The sequence below is a fragment of the Cyprinodon tularosa genome, unplaced genomic scaffold (assembly GCF_016077235.1).
Source record: "Cyprinodon tularosa strain WSP-4 unplaced genomic scaffold, ASM1607723v1 ctg356, whole genome shotgun sequence".
NCBI classification, from domain to species: Eukaryota; Metazoa; Chordata; class Actinopteri; order Cyprinodontiformes; family Cyprinodontidae; genus Cyprinodon; species Cyprinodon tularosa.
Window position 1 is genome coordinate 1,404,183 of NW_024039070.1, and position 13,059 is coordinate 1,417,241.

Here is a 13,059-nt window from a genome sequence, read left to right on the forward strand (position 1 = left end):
AGTGTACTATAAAGACACTTTTGGATCTCTGGGTTTAAATTTCTTAATACTGTGAAGAGCTAAATTATGTGAAAGAGGAGAAAGCTGGGTGGTCTGTTCAGAATAAGAAAAACATTGTTAAAGTTTTAAGGGTGAAAATATGTGGAGGGGGAAATTGCAAATCTCAATGGTTGGAATGGTTCTAGATGCATTATAGTTATAAAATTAAACACTGTCACAGTTCCAGTGGTAGTGTGAAACGCAAAGACTTGAGGAGTACAAAACAGTTACTGTAACACTTACGTTTAAGGATTAAATGCAGGTGTTTTAGAGCCTCCACTATCACCTGAGCTACAGTCATCTGGTGCTTCTTGTGCTGAAAAAGACAAGAAAACTGAAATATGATTTCATTTAAACACGCATCTCAAAGTTGTAAAGTTTATTCTGTTTTAGCCATAGACCGCTGGTCTTCTATTTCAGTCCTCGAGGTCTGCTGTCCTGCACCTTTTAGAGGTCTCTGCTTCCACAAACACATTACTCAACAGCTGCCTTAGTATTTAGTCAAGTTCTTCAGACAGCTGCTGATGAACTGATTACTTGACTCAGGTATGTTGGAGCAGAGAAACATTTAAAAGTGTGCAGGATCTGAACCCTTCTATAGACACTATGTTAATAGATCATTTTAAATAAACAACAGGCAAACGCTTTAAAAGGTAGAAGAGTAATACAAGAATAGAAAATGTCTCTCCCTCCCACCTCATCAGATATGTGGACTTTGTCCTCCAGCTGCAGCCGAGCCCACGATGTGAGACGCTCTATCACACACACCGCCTCTTCAGAGGACAGCTTCTTCAGGACGGTCAAGACCTCCTCAGTCTGAAAGCAGCAAAAGAAAAATATTTCAACACCATAAACGGAAAAAAACACATCTGATTAAATAGTGGGGTGTGTTTTTTGCTTACCCTGCCATGGTTGATCAACTGGATGAGGTATAGATAATTGATTTGTGCTGTTGGTAGATTGTAAGCCTCTGCTAATGTCAGAGAGTCCTCTAAAGACATCGGTAAGTCTTGATTCAGGATGTATCGAATGAGTGACTGTAACAAACAAAGCAAGATGTGTTTCTTAGCTGATCTACAAATTAGGTAGTATCACTCATTGTAAATATTTATCCAAGCTTACCATAACCTGAGTGCTGTTAGAGAGGTTGAAGTTGTGAATGCCGTAGCCCCTAAGAAGTTTCCTGATCTCCATCAGGTGGTAGCTCTCCTTCAAAAGCTCCTGTCTGAAAAATAGAAAAGATTGAATCTTAACTTGAAGATGATTTTAGTCAAAACAATCCAATAAAACAATCCTTACTTTGGTCCATCCATCTCCAGGTATTCCTGCACAAGTTTTTCCACCACATTGCTCCAGGACACCACAGCTTTCTGCATGATCTCTAGAACAGCATCCACCTTCAGCTGGTAAAAATAAAAAATAAAGAATTATTTTACAATTTCAGAGCAAACCTGCTTTAACCTAATTTGGTTTTACCGAGGTTGTTTCCCCCCTCCCCTTTTCACCACTTGTGAAAATATCAGAAATATTAGGGAGCGTCTTTGTACCGCATTACAACTCACATCAGTGTCAGTCATGCAGCCGATCACAGCCACCGCTTTGGCTTCAATGAAAAGGCTCATGGTCTGAGAAATGCAGCGCTCCAACAGATCCTTGATTCAAAACACAAGAGAATATGAAAATCCTGTGAGCATCTGAGGGCAAAAGAAATAAATTCAGTCTTCCAGGTTCAATTCAGGGTTTTCCCGCATGCATTATAAAAAATAAACACTACAGTTATAAAATGGCTTAGCTGTCATTTAGCAAGGACATTTAAACTAAACAAAGAAGGGTAAAGTGTGATCCGACATATTAAATATAAAGTTAAGCTATGTAAAACCAAAGCCTCTATATTAAAAGCTAAAAATGAAAACAGGAAATTAATTCAAAGATTTCCATTTATTTATTTTTTTCATTCAGACATGGCAATAATAAAAGCAAATGCCAGAATTTTTATAGATTTGTATGAACCCTTCTTTATGTTTCTAATCTAATCTCTTATTACAACAAAAGTTAAAGGTTTCACTATAAAATAGAGATGTTTTAATTGTTTAAGATGAAAGACAAACAAAAAAATCATCAAGAAAGAAATGTTCAACTTATGTATGTAAAAATGTCAATTTAATGAGAGACAGAAAAGATGAAAAATAATTATGATACTGAAGTATTGATTGTAAAAAAAAAAACATGTTTATTGAAAAGTATGAAATACCTCATTTAAAAGATATATTTGACTATATTCTATTTAGAGGAATTAACATAATGTTTTCTGATTAATAAACTTTTTTAATTTGTCTGTTCACCTGAATATCTGTTTAATAGTGGTAAAATAGATGTTTAATAAGTTCTACCTTGATGTATTGCAGCAGCAGTTCATCTAATGGAAGCTTGTACTCCTCTGCGTACGGCCGAACGCTGTTTTCCACTGTGGCTGCGATCAACTCCGGAGCTGGAACTTTGTCCAGCAAAAAGAAAGCCACACTCAGCTCACTTCCCTTTAAATAGGAAAGAAGAAAAATGTGAAAAATTAATTTTACTAAACATAAAAGCTTAACTCACAGTAAAGCAAAGATGAACATGATTAAACCATTTATAGCAGTTGAGCAACAGAGCAATTTACATCCATCAGTCTGCAATAGTTTTTTTTTTTTTTTTAAGAAGAAAATGAGTTACTCCCTTACTAAAGGTAACTAATTACTTTGGATGTTACAGTTCTGGGTTTAGACATAATTTCTTGCAAAAATGTGTATATAATTATCTTGGTTAATAGAAGGTTGCAATGTGTTTCAATTACATCCAGAAAAAAGGTGGTCTGGTTGTTTTGGCAACAAACATCCAACAACATCCTGCTCATCGCTTCTAGAGATACTAAACTGAGCTGCTGAAATAAGATAGCAATGATTGTTAACATATTAAATCAGTAAACTCTGCAGACTGGGATCCTGCAGACATCAATGTAAAAGTCCCAGACTCAATTTTCTAGAGTTCACTATGAAAGATGATGAACATTTCTGCAGTGAGCAGGCTTTAAAAATACAACCAATGCAGGATGTGACTCAAAGGGTAGAATGATGATCGAAGGGAATTAAGAAAAAGAAGGAAAACAGAAATGATAAAACAAAGAGGCAGTGTCACAACCCGATCCGTCTCGGAAGCACAATTCGTCCAGCGCAAACAGAATAACTTCCAGGTAGGCAATACTTTTTTCTAATTTCTTTATTCTTTTGTCTTTTTTGTGGCGAGGGGTTCCTTTTGAACATTTCTGTATTTGTTAAATATTTGATATTAAAAAAAAAACAAAAACAATACACTTAAATAGCCTTTCGAATGTTACTGTGACTGCTCTGGGCATGTCCGATGATGACGTCAAGCAATACAATGTAGAGAATGTAAAACGTATCTATTTTTTCCAAAAAAATCTTCAATATTTTCTATATAATGTAGTTTAGCATTCTTTAAAGTTTTAAGTATATAAATAAGTATTTTCAGTACCGTTATTACATTGTTTTTCGGATCCTACTATTTTGTTTGCGCATGTGCAGGATTGATCGTGATTCCGGGGCGGATCGGTAGTGACAGGCAGGGCTCAAAGAAGCTAGGAAATAAGGAACAAACTAAGGATGGTGGGAGAGAGGGAGGAAGGAATACAAAAGAAAGGAATGATTGAAGAATGAAGCTAGTGATGAAAGGAGAACACAAGAAAGAAAAGAAGGAATAATTGAAAGATGGAAGGAAACATTAGAGGTTACGAGAAGAAAGAAAGGTGAGAGGAAGGAAGGACACAGAAGGAAAGAGTTAAGTAGGAAAGAACATAAGAAAGGAATGGAAGGTTGGGAAAACAACAGGGATAAAAGGAAGGATGATGGAGGAAAAACAAAAGATGGAAGGATGGCAGAGGACACAACAGTATTCACCACAAAGAAGAACATAAGGAAAGGAAGGATAGAAAGGTGGAGGTACACAAGAAAAGACAAAAGTAAAGAAGTAGAATGCAAGAGGAACATAAGGAAGAAACAATAAAAAGTTACAAAGAAGGAGGGACACAACCCAGACAGATGCCGATGAAGATTAAAGTCTGCAACTAGACATATTCTTCCATTTATGTCATTTCTTTTCAAAACTTATCCAGACCTGGAGAATTCCAGACTATAAACAATCTCTTCGTATAGTGAGACATAACTTCATCAATTATCCAAAGGCTTAAATTAACTCATCTCCTTCAGATATATGATGCTGAGATAAGCTAGCCTCGTGAGTCCATCCTGATCTTGCGAGCTTTCAGGTTTCACTCGCAGATCAGTCTGGAGACTCTCCAGATGAAATCTGATGAAATGAATCGCCGATGAAACTAGCGTTAGCGTGGCTATCGAGCAAGTTTTATCGGTATTACAGAGTATTTCTTCACTGAAAGAAGAGCAAAACACTGCTCTGGAGGCTTTTCTCAGAGGAAAATATGTTTTTGCTCTTCTCCCGACTGGTTTTGGCAAGAGTAGCCTGGCTTGTGGTTGTGTTTTCGTCGTCGCTCTGTTAGTACGTCATATGCTTCGTTGATCTGATTAATAATCAGATCAACGAGCCAATCAGCCAATCAGCTAACCAGTATTTTCGCCCCTTCCCAAAATTACTGCAACGGAAGGTTTCCAGATGGATATGCAGAGCAAATCCATCTGGTGGAGTCAGGTTAGAGATAAGCAAGGATGGAGCAAATCAAGAAAGAGTAAACCTTTTCAAAGACTGAGAGCGGCAGTCTGCAGTTATATTTCTGATGAAGGTCCAGCAGTTGACGCAGGTTGGACACAAGAGACTTCAGGCTCTCCAATTCATTTGCACCATCATTATCATCCTTAAAAAAACACAAAGTTATTAGAATAAATGAATAAATGCTTAGTCCCATCAATATGGTTATTACTGAGGCAAAACCCCTTACAACAGATTTAATCCAGGTCCATAAAGAGGGAAGTCCAAGCATGGCCAAATTCAGCCCATTCTGAGGCCAAGAACCCTGAGGGAGAAATTAATCAAAATCTCTCTGACTTTTTGTTTTATATCGATACATTAAGAAATCATACTGTATTTATACACTATTTCTACATATCATTGCTATATTTCAAAGGCAAATGTTAGCCGGGAATCAGCCCACAGCAGCTATCAACAACACTTAATGATTATTGCATCAGTCAGCAATAAATCACCATTTCTCTACCTTTTCAGTAAACTCCAAATTTCTTGCTTTGTGCTCCAGCCATTTAGCCAAAATTCTCTATAAGATGAAGACACAGATAAAACTTTAAAGGACACTATTCCATAAAGGAGGCACATTTTAAATAAAAGTGAACATATTCCACCTGTCCTCTTGGAAAGACTCTCCTCACAAAAGGGACAAAGACTGTCCTAAACCAAGGACAGAGGTTTTGGGACGGCAGGTCCTCTGGGATGGCACTTAGAACTGCTTCAAGACACTTCTCATCAAACTCTAGGGCGATCTGTCCCTGGAATAAACATCACAACATTTAAAACGCAATCTACTCATTTATTAACATGACTATTTTACAAACAGAGAAAATTAAAGTAGACAACTTTTTGATTTCTGACTGAACACTGAGCAGGAGTGCTTCCATCACTGTGATTATATCAAATATTTTAGATATAGGCCAATATAGCATAATTTTTTAATATCACTATCCAATTGAGACACAAATTTGCACCAAAATTCCTTCTATATGATACATCTGTTACCTCGTATCTCATCCAAAGAAGCTGTGCACCCCTCATGTCTCCCTCTCTTAAGTGGGTCAAAACTTCTCCAAGATTGTCGGTGCAGTTTAGAAACTCGATCCAGGCAATCCCGCTGCAGGTGACATCCACAAAACAAAAGTAGCGTCACATAGCGCTGTATGATGCTACAGTATGACATGCAATTAATAAAATATTGACTTTACTTGAAATTTTCCGAGCCATGGAGGCTACAGAATGTGGCAAGCCGGGCCAAGGCCTCGTGGACCTGTAAGCAGGAGTAGCGCGAGGCAGCGTGGTTTAGCATCTTCTCTGCGGTCTCAAAGGTCGGCCAGGGAGCCTTCAGGCAATAGTCCACCACGTACTGCTCATCCTGTACAGACAGTTACAGCCTCTGTTCATATGGATACTTTGGTATCACAGTCCACTGTTTTTGAAATTCAGAATTTAGGAAAATGTTGTTGTGATAGAAAATGTCACAGAACATACCGCAATTTTCACCAGGTTTGTCTTGGCCTCCTCTATGAGCTCAGACCAGACGTCTGGTCCATATCCACCCACTGAGGCAGAGGCCAGCTGCTCCAGCACAAAGTCAAGCTTCACCTTGTAAACAAGCTGGAAAAAAAACAGCCAGCAGCTCATATTTTAAAGCAATTATTTGTTTAATGTAACCTTCCCCTCCTAAAGAATAAAATGTTCTCAGTCTGAAGGCTGGTTGTTTGTATGCCTGTTAAGTTTACATGTTTATATGTTTTCCAACAGTGCAGATGTTATGTTTTTACCCTTAAGTTACGTTTACTGACCAAACACAATTACCTCTAGATCGAGTTCAAACGCGATGGCAAACTTTTCAGCCTCCTCAAACATGTGCTTGTATAACAGCCGACTCAGCCTAGAAGGAAGGGGAAAAAATCCTGAATAAAATATTTATGTTGTAGAGAACAGCCAACAGTTTAACAGTTCAAGCAGAAACACATCGGATAATAATTGGGTACCTGTTCTCAGGTAAAGCCTCAGTGAAACATCGCACAACAACAGTTGCTACAGGCTCTCCTTGGCTGCGTACAGAGAAAATTAAAATCAAAATTCAGCGTTGAAAACATGCTACCCACTTCTAAAAAAAACAAACAAAAAAAATTTATTTGAGAAAATGACAAAAACATGTCTGACCTTTCTGGGTTCTCACTAATCGCCTCGACCAAATAAATTGCATCCTGAATAAAAATAAACCCCATAGTAATAAGAAATATAAATACATACGAAAGGATCAAGCATTTTCTCAAGTCTGAATAAAGTTTGATTGCTCACCATATTTGTTTTCATCTGGACGAGGCAGGAGACTGAGGAGATGTCAAGAGAGTAGCAAACACTCATGGAGGGCAGACATCTGATTTGAAGGGAGTTGATCTGAAACATGAACAGCAGCAGATCCTCAGAAAAGTTATTAGTCAGTACACGGCTGTTGGAGGACTTGTGATGCTACCTGACCGCTCTTTTGCTTCGTCAGAGTAATTATCTTCATATTGCTCTGGTCTTGACTGCAACAAAAACCAGAAAACAATCAAAAACTAGGAATTCAACTTCAGAGGAACATCTCAAGGAGTCTGCAAAGTAACACCACTTCATTAAGACAGACTTATACTCACATAGAGGCAGAGCCACACTCAGTGGTTAGTTCAAAGTCATGGAAGGATAGATCTGGCCAGGAGTGAATCATGACGAGAAAATGCAGGTACCAGACGCTCAGAACATCCTGATACAGAAGACCGGATTTAAAAACGTTTAATTTGCCGTATGTGTGATGGAAATTAAAGAGGGCTCAACTGAACACACCTCAGAGTCCAAAATATACAACAGATTTTCCACAACCACCATCTTTCTCACACCTGCAAAAGTGGACGAAAGAACAAGAAAAACATTTGATCTCTTCTTTGGTTTTATATTAAGTGCAACATAATTCAGAAATGAAGGGTAAGCATACGTGGTTTTACAGGGTCGCAAATACTAATTTTGTACAGCATGCATTGGAATCAGAGGTGTCTTGTAACAAAGTACAAATGCTTAGTACATTTTTGCCCTCTATACTTTACAGGGGTAATTATTTTTTTAGACAACTCTTTACTTCTACTTGTTACATTTTTTGCAATTATCTCTACTTTCTGTCCCTAATATTTTAAAAATAGGCTCATTAGCTTTGTTTCATTTTAGCTCATTTTCGTTATGGCCTGTTGGTATTTAAAATAATATGTTTCATCCAGACAATAAAGTTCTTTGTGGTTGGCTCTGTGCTGCACCAACTTGTTGTTCGACACATACCAAAATGAATAGTTCAAGATTATGTAAATTTAAATTTTACACCGTCACCCATCCATCCATCCATTTTCTGTCACGCTTTATCCCTGCTGGGGTCACAAGGGATGTTGGTGCCTATCTCCAGCTGTCTACGGGTGAGAAGCAGGGTGCACCCTGGACAGGTCGCCAGTCCATCGCAGGGCCACACTGTTACCATTATTTATAAGACTAAGAAAATTAAGTATAAGGAAGTTAAAATCCAGGAAATGTTCCTTTAAAAGGGTAGTGCAATAACCAGTAAGAGGTTTTAAGCATCTGTCCTTAAAAATGTTTCCTGCATTCCTTTACTTTTATACTTTAAGTAGTTTTAAAAATGGTACTTTTACTTGAGTAAAAAGCTTAAGTTGATACTCTAACTTCTACAAAAGTGTTTTTAAACAGCACAATTTATATTTCTACCTGAGTAATAAAGATGAATACTTTTGACACCTCCGATTGGAATGGAGTTTCCTTGAGTCAGTACTTTTAACACCACCTTTTGCTCTAATTAACTCTTTAAAGTAATGTTTTTATCAGCTTATCAGATCTAGAGAGGAGAATTTATGCCAGTTCTTCAGAATAGATTGAGGGAAGTTTTTCCAAACATTATCGATTAAATGTGAGGCCTGACATTGGCAGGGCCACACTCACACATGAATATTTTTCCATCTGAATCACTCCATCAACCTGCGACCATCTATATGTTGTACCATGAGGAGAGGATGTCCAGGGTAATAAGCCATTTTAGTAGGAAATGCTTTGGTTAAAAGAGAATTCTGATTTTTTAACAAAGGCTTCTTTTTTTATCAGTTTTGCATGGCTAATACCCACTTAACGATCTCTCACTACCTCATGTCAACAATCACATAAAACTCCAACAAGAGATTTTCAGTTGCAACTGGGCCAATTAAGGAAAAACTCAAAGGTAAAAAACTTTTCTTACGCAGTGCATTAAAAACCAAAGTACCTTCCTTGATGATGTGTCTACAGCCTAACTGCGCTGCATAAAAAAACAAAAAAAAAACACAACACAATACTGCAAATCAAACACATTACCAGGAATCAAGCTGTTGTCGATGGACTGAGAAAAACACATTTTTCCTTCAAGAGGATCCATCTTCCAGCGAGTCACAACAATATCTTTGCCCCCCTGCAAAGTTTTGGTACCACAAATTATATCATGAATTATTTTCATAAAATGTCATCCTTTAACATTACTTTTGTTTGCATGCAGCCAATACTAATTCACAAACATAATGAGTGATTTAAACATTTCTCTTGCACACCAACCCCAATCAATAGGTTGAGTTCATGGCCAAGACTGAAAATCACTGCTGTACTGCAACCCTCATCATGGTAATCCTCAGTGGAGATAAAGTCCACCTTGATGAGACTCTGGAGCTGGATAAAAAAAAAATAAAAATAATCTAATACCCCTCTTCGGTAAATTATCCTGATGCAAAATGGAAACAAATGACGTCACCTCTTTAAAAGCTCCCACATCCATATTTTCACATGCTTGGATAGTGAGAGAGAAAGGTATTATATTGTGTTTAAACAGTAGTTCCACATAAAAGTAGCATGTAAACATTCAATACCTGTCTGGATCTTTGTCAAAGTGAGGTTTGAAATGTGGAAAAAGCCGTCCTTTATGAGTAGAAAGACATGGTACATCCCTGTTACAGGAAACAGGGAATTTAGATTTACAGTTCAAAAAGAAAAAAATACTTGATTAAATATAAGTCTGGTGAAAAGATAGATTCAAAATAACAGATAAACATCCACTGACTATAGGAGAATGAAATACCTTACCGACGGATGACTTGTCCTCACTTATGATGATGGAACGGTAGGTTTTCTCATCATTACTCGAGGGTTTGTCAACCAAAGTCTGAAAAATCCAATACATCCAACACAGGAATAAAAAAGTGAAAAAACAGAAGATAAAACTGAGAGAAAACAAATACAGTTCACATCTGTTTCTATCATACAGAAATATATGTCACTGTTTTCAATCAAATCACTATTTAAAAAATCCATTAGAGCATATTTAATGTAAAAGCATTAAATAGGGGCTCTAACACACTAGATGTATAAAAAACAAAAACTCCCAAACCCTTGTAAAGAGGATTCTTTTTTGTGGAACATAGATCAAATGAAGGTTCCCATTTCTTTCACAGACCACCAAAAATGTCCCACCAAGGCAAACGTCGATGGCGTCCACGTCAGTTCCTGAAACAACAAAGAGTCAAGCTTTGACCGATAAAGATTTTCAGTTTTGAAATCTGATGCAGTTATTTCTGTCAGGACGATTCAGACTTCGAAGCCTCTAAGTCCTTGGCATGGAAGGTGATTAGGACTACCGTAGATGAATTTAACTTTAAAATGAACCTAAACAAATTATCAGATTTTACTTAATTAATAAAATGGCATCAAGGGGTAAGATTAATACTGATGTATCCACAGACAAAGTAAAGGAATTTTGCATATATATATATATATATATATATATATATATATACACTCACTGGCCACTTTATTAGGTACACCTGTCCAACTGCTTGTTAACACTTAATTTCTAAGCAGCTAATCACATGGCGGCAACTCAGTGCATTTAGGCATGTAGACATGGTCAAGACAATCTCCTGCAGTTCAAACCGAGCATCAGTATGGGGAAGAAAGGTGATTTGAGTGACTTTGAATGTGGCATGATTGTTGGTGCCAGAAGGGCTGGTCTGAGTATTTCAGAAACTGCTGATCTACTGGGATTTTCACGCACAACCATCTCTAGGGTTTACAGAGAATGGTCTGAAAAAGAAAAAACATCCAGTGAGCGGCACTTCTGTGGGCGGAAATGCCTTGTTGATGCCAGAGGTCAGAGGAGAATGGCCAGACTGATTCGAGCTGATAGAAGGGCAACAGTGACTCAAATAACCACCCGTTACAACCAAGGTGGGCAGAAGAGCATCTCTGAACGCACAGTACGTCGAACTCTGTGGCAGATGGGCTACAGCAGCAGAAGACCACACCGGGTGCCACTCCTTTCAGCTAAGAACAGGAAACTGAGGCTACAATTTGCACAAGCTCATCGAAATTGGACAATAGAAGATTGGAAAAAACGTTGCCTGGTCTGATGAGTCTCGATTTCTGCTGTGACATTCGGATGGTAGGGTCACAATTTGGCGTCTACAACATGAAAGCATGGATCCATCCTGCCTTGTATCAACGGTTCAGGCTGGAGGTGGTGGTGTCATGGTGTGGGGAATATTTTCTTGGCACTCTTTGGGCCCCTTGGTACCAATTGAGCATCGTTGCAACGCCACAGCCTACCTGAGTATTGTTGCTGACCATGTCCATCCCTTTATGACCACAAGTACCCAAATTCTGATGGCTACTTTCAGCAGGATAATGCACCATGTCATAAAGCTGGAATCATCTCAGACTGGTTTCTAGAACATGACAATGAGTTCACTGTACTCAAATGGCCTCCACAGTCACCAGATCTCAATCCAATAGAGCATCTTTGGGATGTGGTGGAACGGGAGATTCGCATCATGGATGTGCAGCCGACAAATCTGCGGCAACTGTGTGATGCCATCATGTCAATATGGACCAAACTCCCTGAGGAATGCTTCCAGCACCTTGTTGAATCTATGCCACGAAGAATTGAGGCAGTTCTGAAGGCAAAAGGGGGTCAAACCCGTTACTAGCATGGGGTACCTAATAAAGTGGCCGGTGAGTGTATATATATATATATATATATATATATATATATATATATATATGGCCTTCAAACTTTAGGCATGACTCCTAAAACACAAATAATCTCTAATAAAGCAAGAAAAATAAACCAGATATATTTTCTTTACCAAAGTGAAAAAGTAGCAAGACGGTCTGATAACTCTGATCAAACAGGATCACCGTCTTGTCAACAACCACAATGCTCCAGTTTAAACCACCAAAAGACAAAAGCCGGGGATCTGCTGGCACCTGCAGAAAAACATTTACAGTAAATCATCTCAAAACATGGTTGACTGCAATGTAGAAAAATCAGAACTTCTGAAAAACACCAGGGTTTTGCAGCCTTTGATTAAACTTCCTGACAAGACTATTCTCATTTGAATTTAAAACATCCAAAGACTACAAATAATAATTCAATATGTCTATAATAGTTCCACAAATCTTATTTATGCCTCTGTCCAGGCCTTTACTTCCCCAAATTACCTCATCGGCAGAGGAGATTTTGACCAGTGTGTCCACCTGATACAATCCGCTTCCACTTTCCTCTGTCGACACACCGTACAGCCGCGCGGAGTTTGTATCTTCGTTGACAAGGAGCTCAACGTCGCTCCACGTCGCCATCTCTAAGAACTGAGAAATAATGAGAAATATAGAAATCCCTCAACCTGTCAATTAGCTGCTATATACATTAGCTAGTCCTTTCTCAGCCCTTAGCTTGACGTTAAAGCAAAATTCAGCGACAAACTTTAAAACCAACCAAACGCAAAGGATGATATCGAAGCGACAGTTTACTATCTGATGGATTATGCAAACGCCAAATGACACTAATGACTGTACTTTGTATTTCCAAAACGGAAAGGCAGCTCCAACCCCAGTTCATAACATTAGCTTTAGAATTTGGCGGGTCGCAATATGGGCTGCGGAGTCCCTGCGTTTGGTCTTCCAGGTGCTTCGTCTCCAACAGACGCACAGTTAACTGATTGTTTACTAATAATTCACAGTCTGTATCCAAAATTTGATACCTTTTTCTTGGATAATATGTTTAGTTTTAGTATCTGTCAATATATGAAATGAAATCCAGTGAAAATAGGTTAATGTAAAACCTTGTTTGAGCCTGGTAGAATATATGTCGGGATTAAAGCAACATTGTCCGCTGCGCGTTGCCAGGTTGGATTT

The 13,059-nt window shown here is 38.2% G+C and overlaps 1 protein-coding gene across 1 annotated transcript in view; it reads right to left on the minus strand.

The window, feature by feature from the left end:
* Positions 1-12,657, minus strand: part of kntc1 (kinetochore associated 1) — a 35,213-nt gene extending 22,556 nt beyond the window's left edge. Inside the window, exons 1-30 of the mRNA XM_038295534.1 lie at positions 12,641-12,657; positions 12,367-12,513; positions 12,012-12,132; positions 10,259-10,374; positions 9,955-10,033; positions 9,741-9,818; positions 9,626-9,660; positions 9,433-9,543; positions 9,199-9,292; positions 7,645-7,697; positions 7,458-7,564; positions 7,295-7,349; positions 7,120-7,218; positions 6,982-7,025; positions 6,807-6,869; positions 6,628-6,703; positions 6,301-6,426; positions 6,018-6,184; positions 5,815-5,926; positions 5,424-5,567; positions 5,282-5,338; positions 5,006-5,080; positions 4,802-4,921; positions 2,430-2,573; positions 1,602-1,691; positions 1,339-1,442; positions 1,162-1,264; positions 942-1,076; positions 736-855; positions 283-355 (exon numbers count right to left, since the gene is read on the minus strand). Of these exons, the coding sequence (XP_038151462.1) occupies positions 283-355; positions 736-855; positions 942-1,076; positions 1,162-1,264; positions 1,339-1,442; positions 1,602-1,691; positions 2,430-2,573; positions 4,802-4,921; positions 5,006-5,080; positions 5,282-5,338; positions 5,424-5,567; positions 5,815-5,926; positions 6,018-6,184; positions 6,301-6,426; positions 6,628-6,703; positions 6,807-6,869; positions 6,982-7,025; positions 7,120-7,218; positions 7,295-7,349; positions 7,458-7,564; positions 7,645-7,697; positions 9,199-9,292; positions 9,433-9,543; positions 9,626-9,660; positions 9,741-9,818; positions 9,955-10,033; positions 10,259-10,374; positions 12,012-12,132; positions 12,367-12,504 (2,839 nt within the window). The 5' untranslated portion in view covers positions 12,505-12,513; positions 12,641-12,657. The remainder of the gene's footprint in view (positions 1-282; positions 356-735; positions 856-941; positions 1,077-1,161; positions 1,265-1,338; positions 1,443-1,601; positions 1,692-2,429; positions 2,574-4,801; positions 4,922-5,005; positions 5,081-5,281; positions 5,339-5,423; positions 5,568-5,814; positions 5,927-6,017; positions 6,185-6,300; positions 6,427-6,627; positions 6,704-6,806; positions 6,870-6,981; positions 7,026-7,119; positions 7,219-7,294; positions 7,350-7,457; positions 7,565-7,644; positions 7,698-9,198; positions 9,293-9,432; positions 9,544-9,625; positions 9,661-9,740; positions 9,819-9,954; positions 10,034-10,258; positions 10,375-12,011; positions 12,133-12,366; positions 12,514-12,640) is intronic.
* Positions 12,658-13,059: the final 402 nt, after the last annotated feature.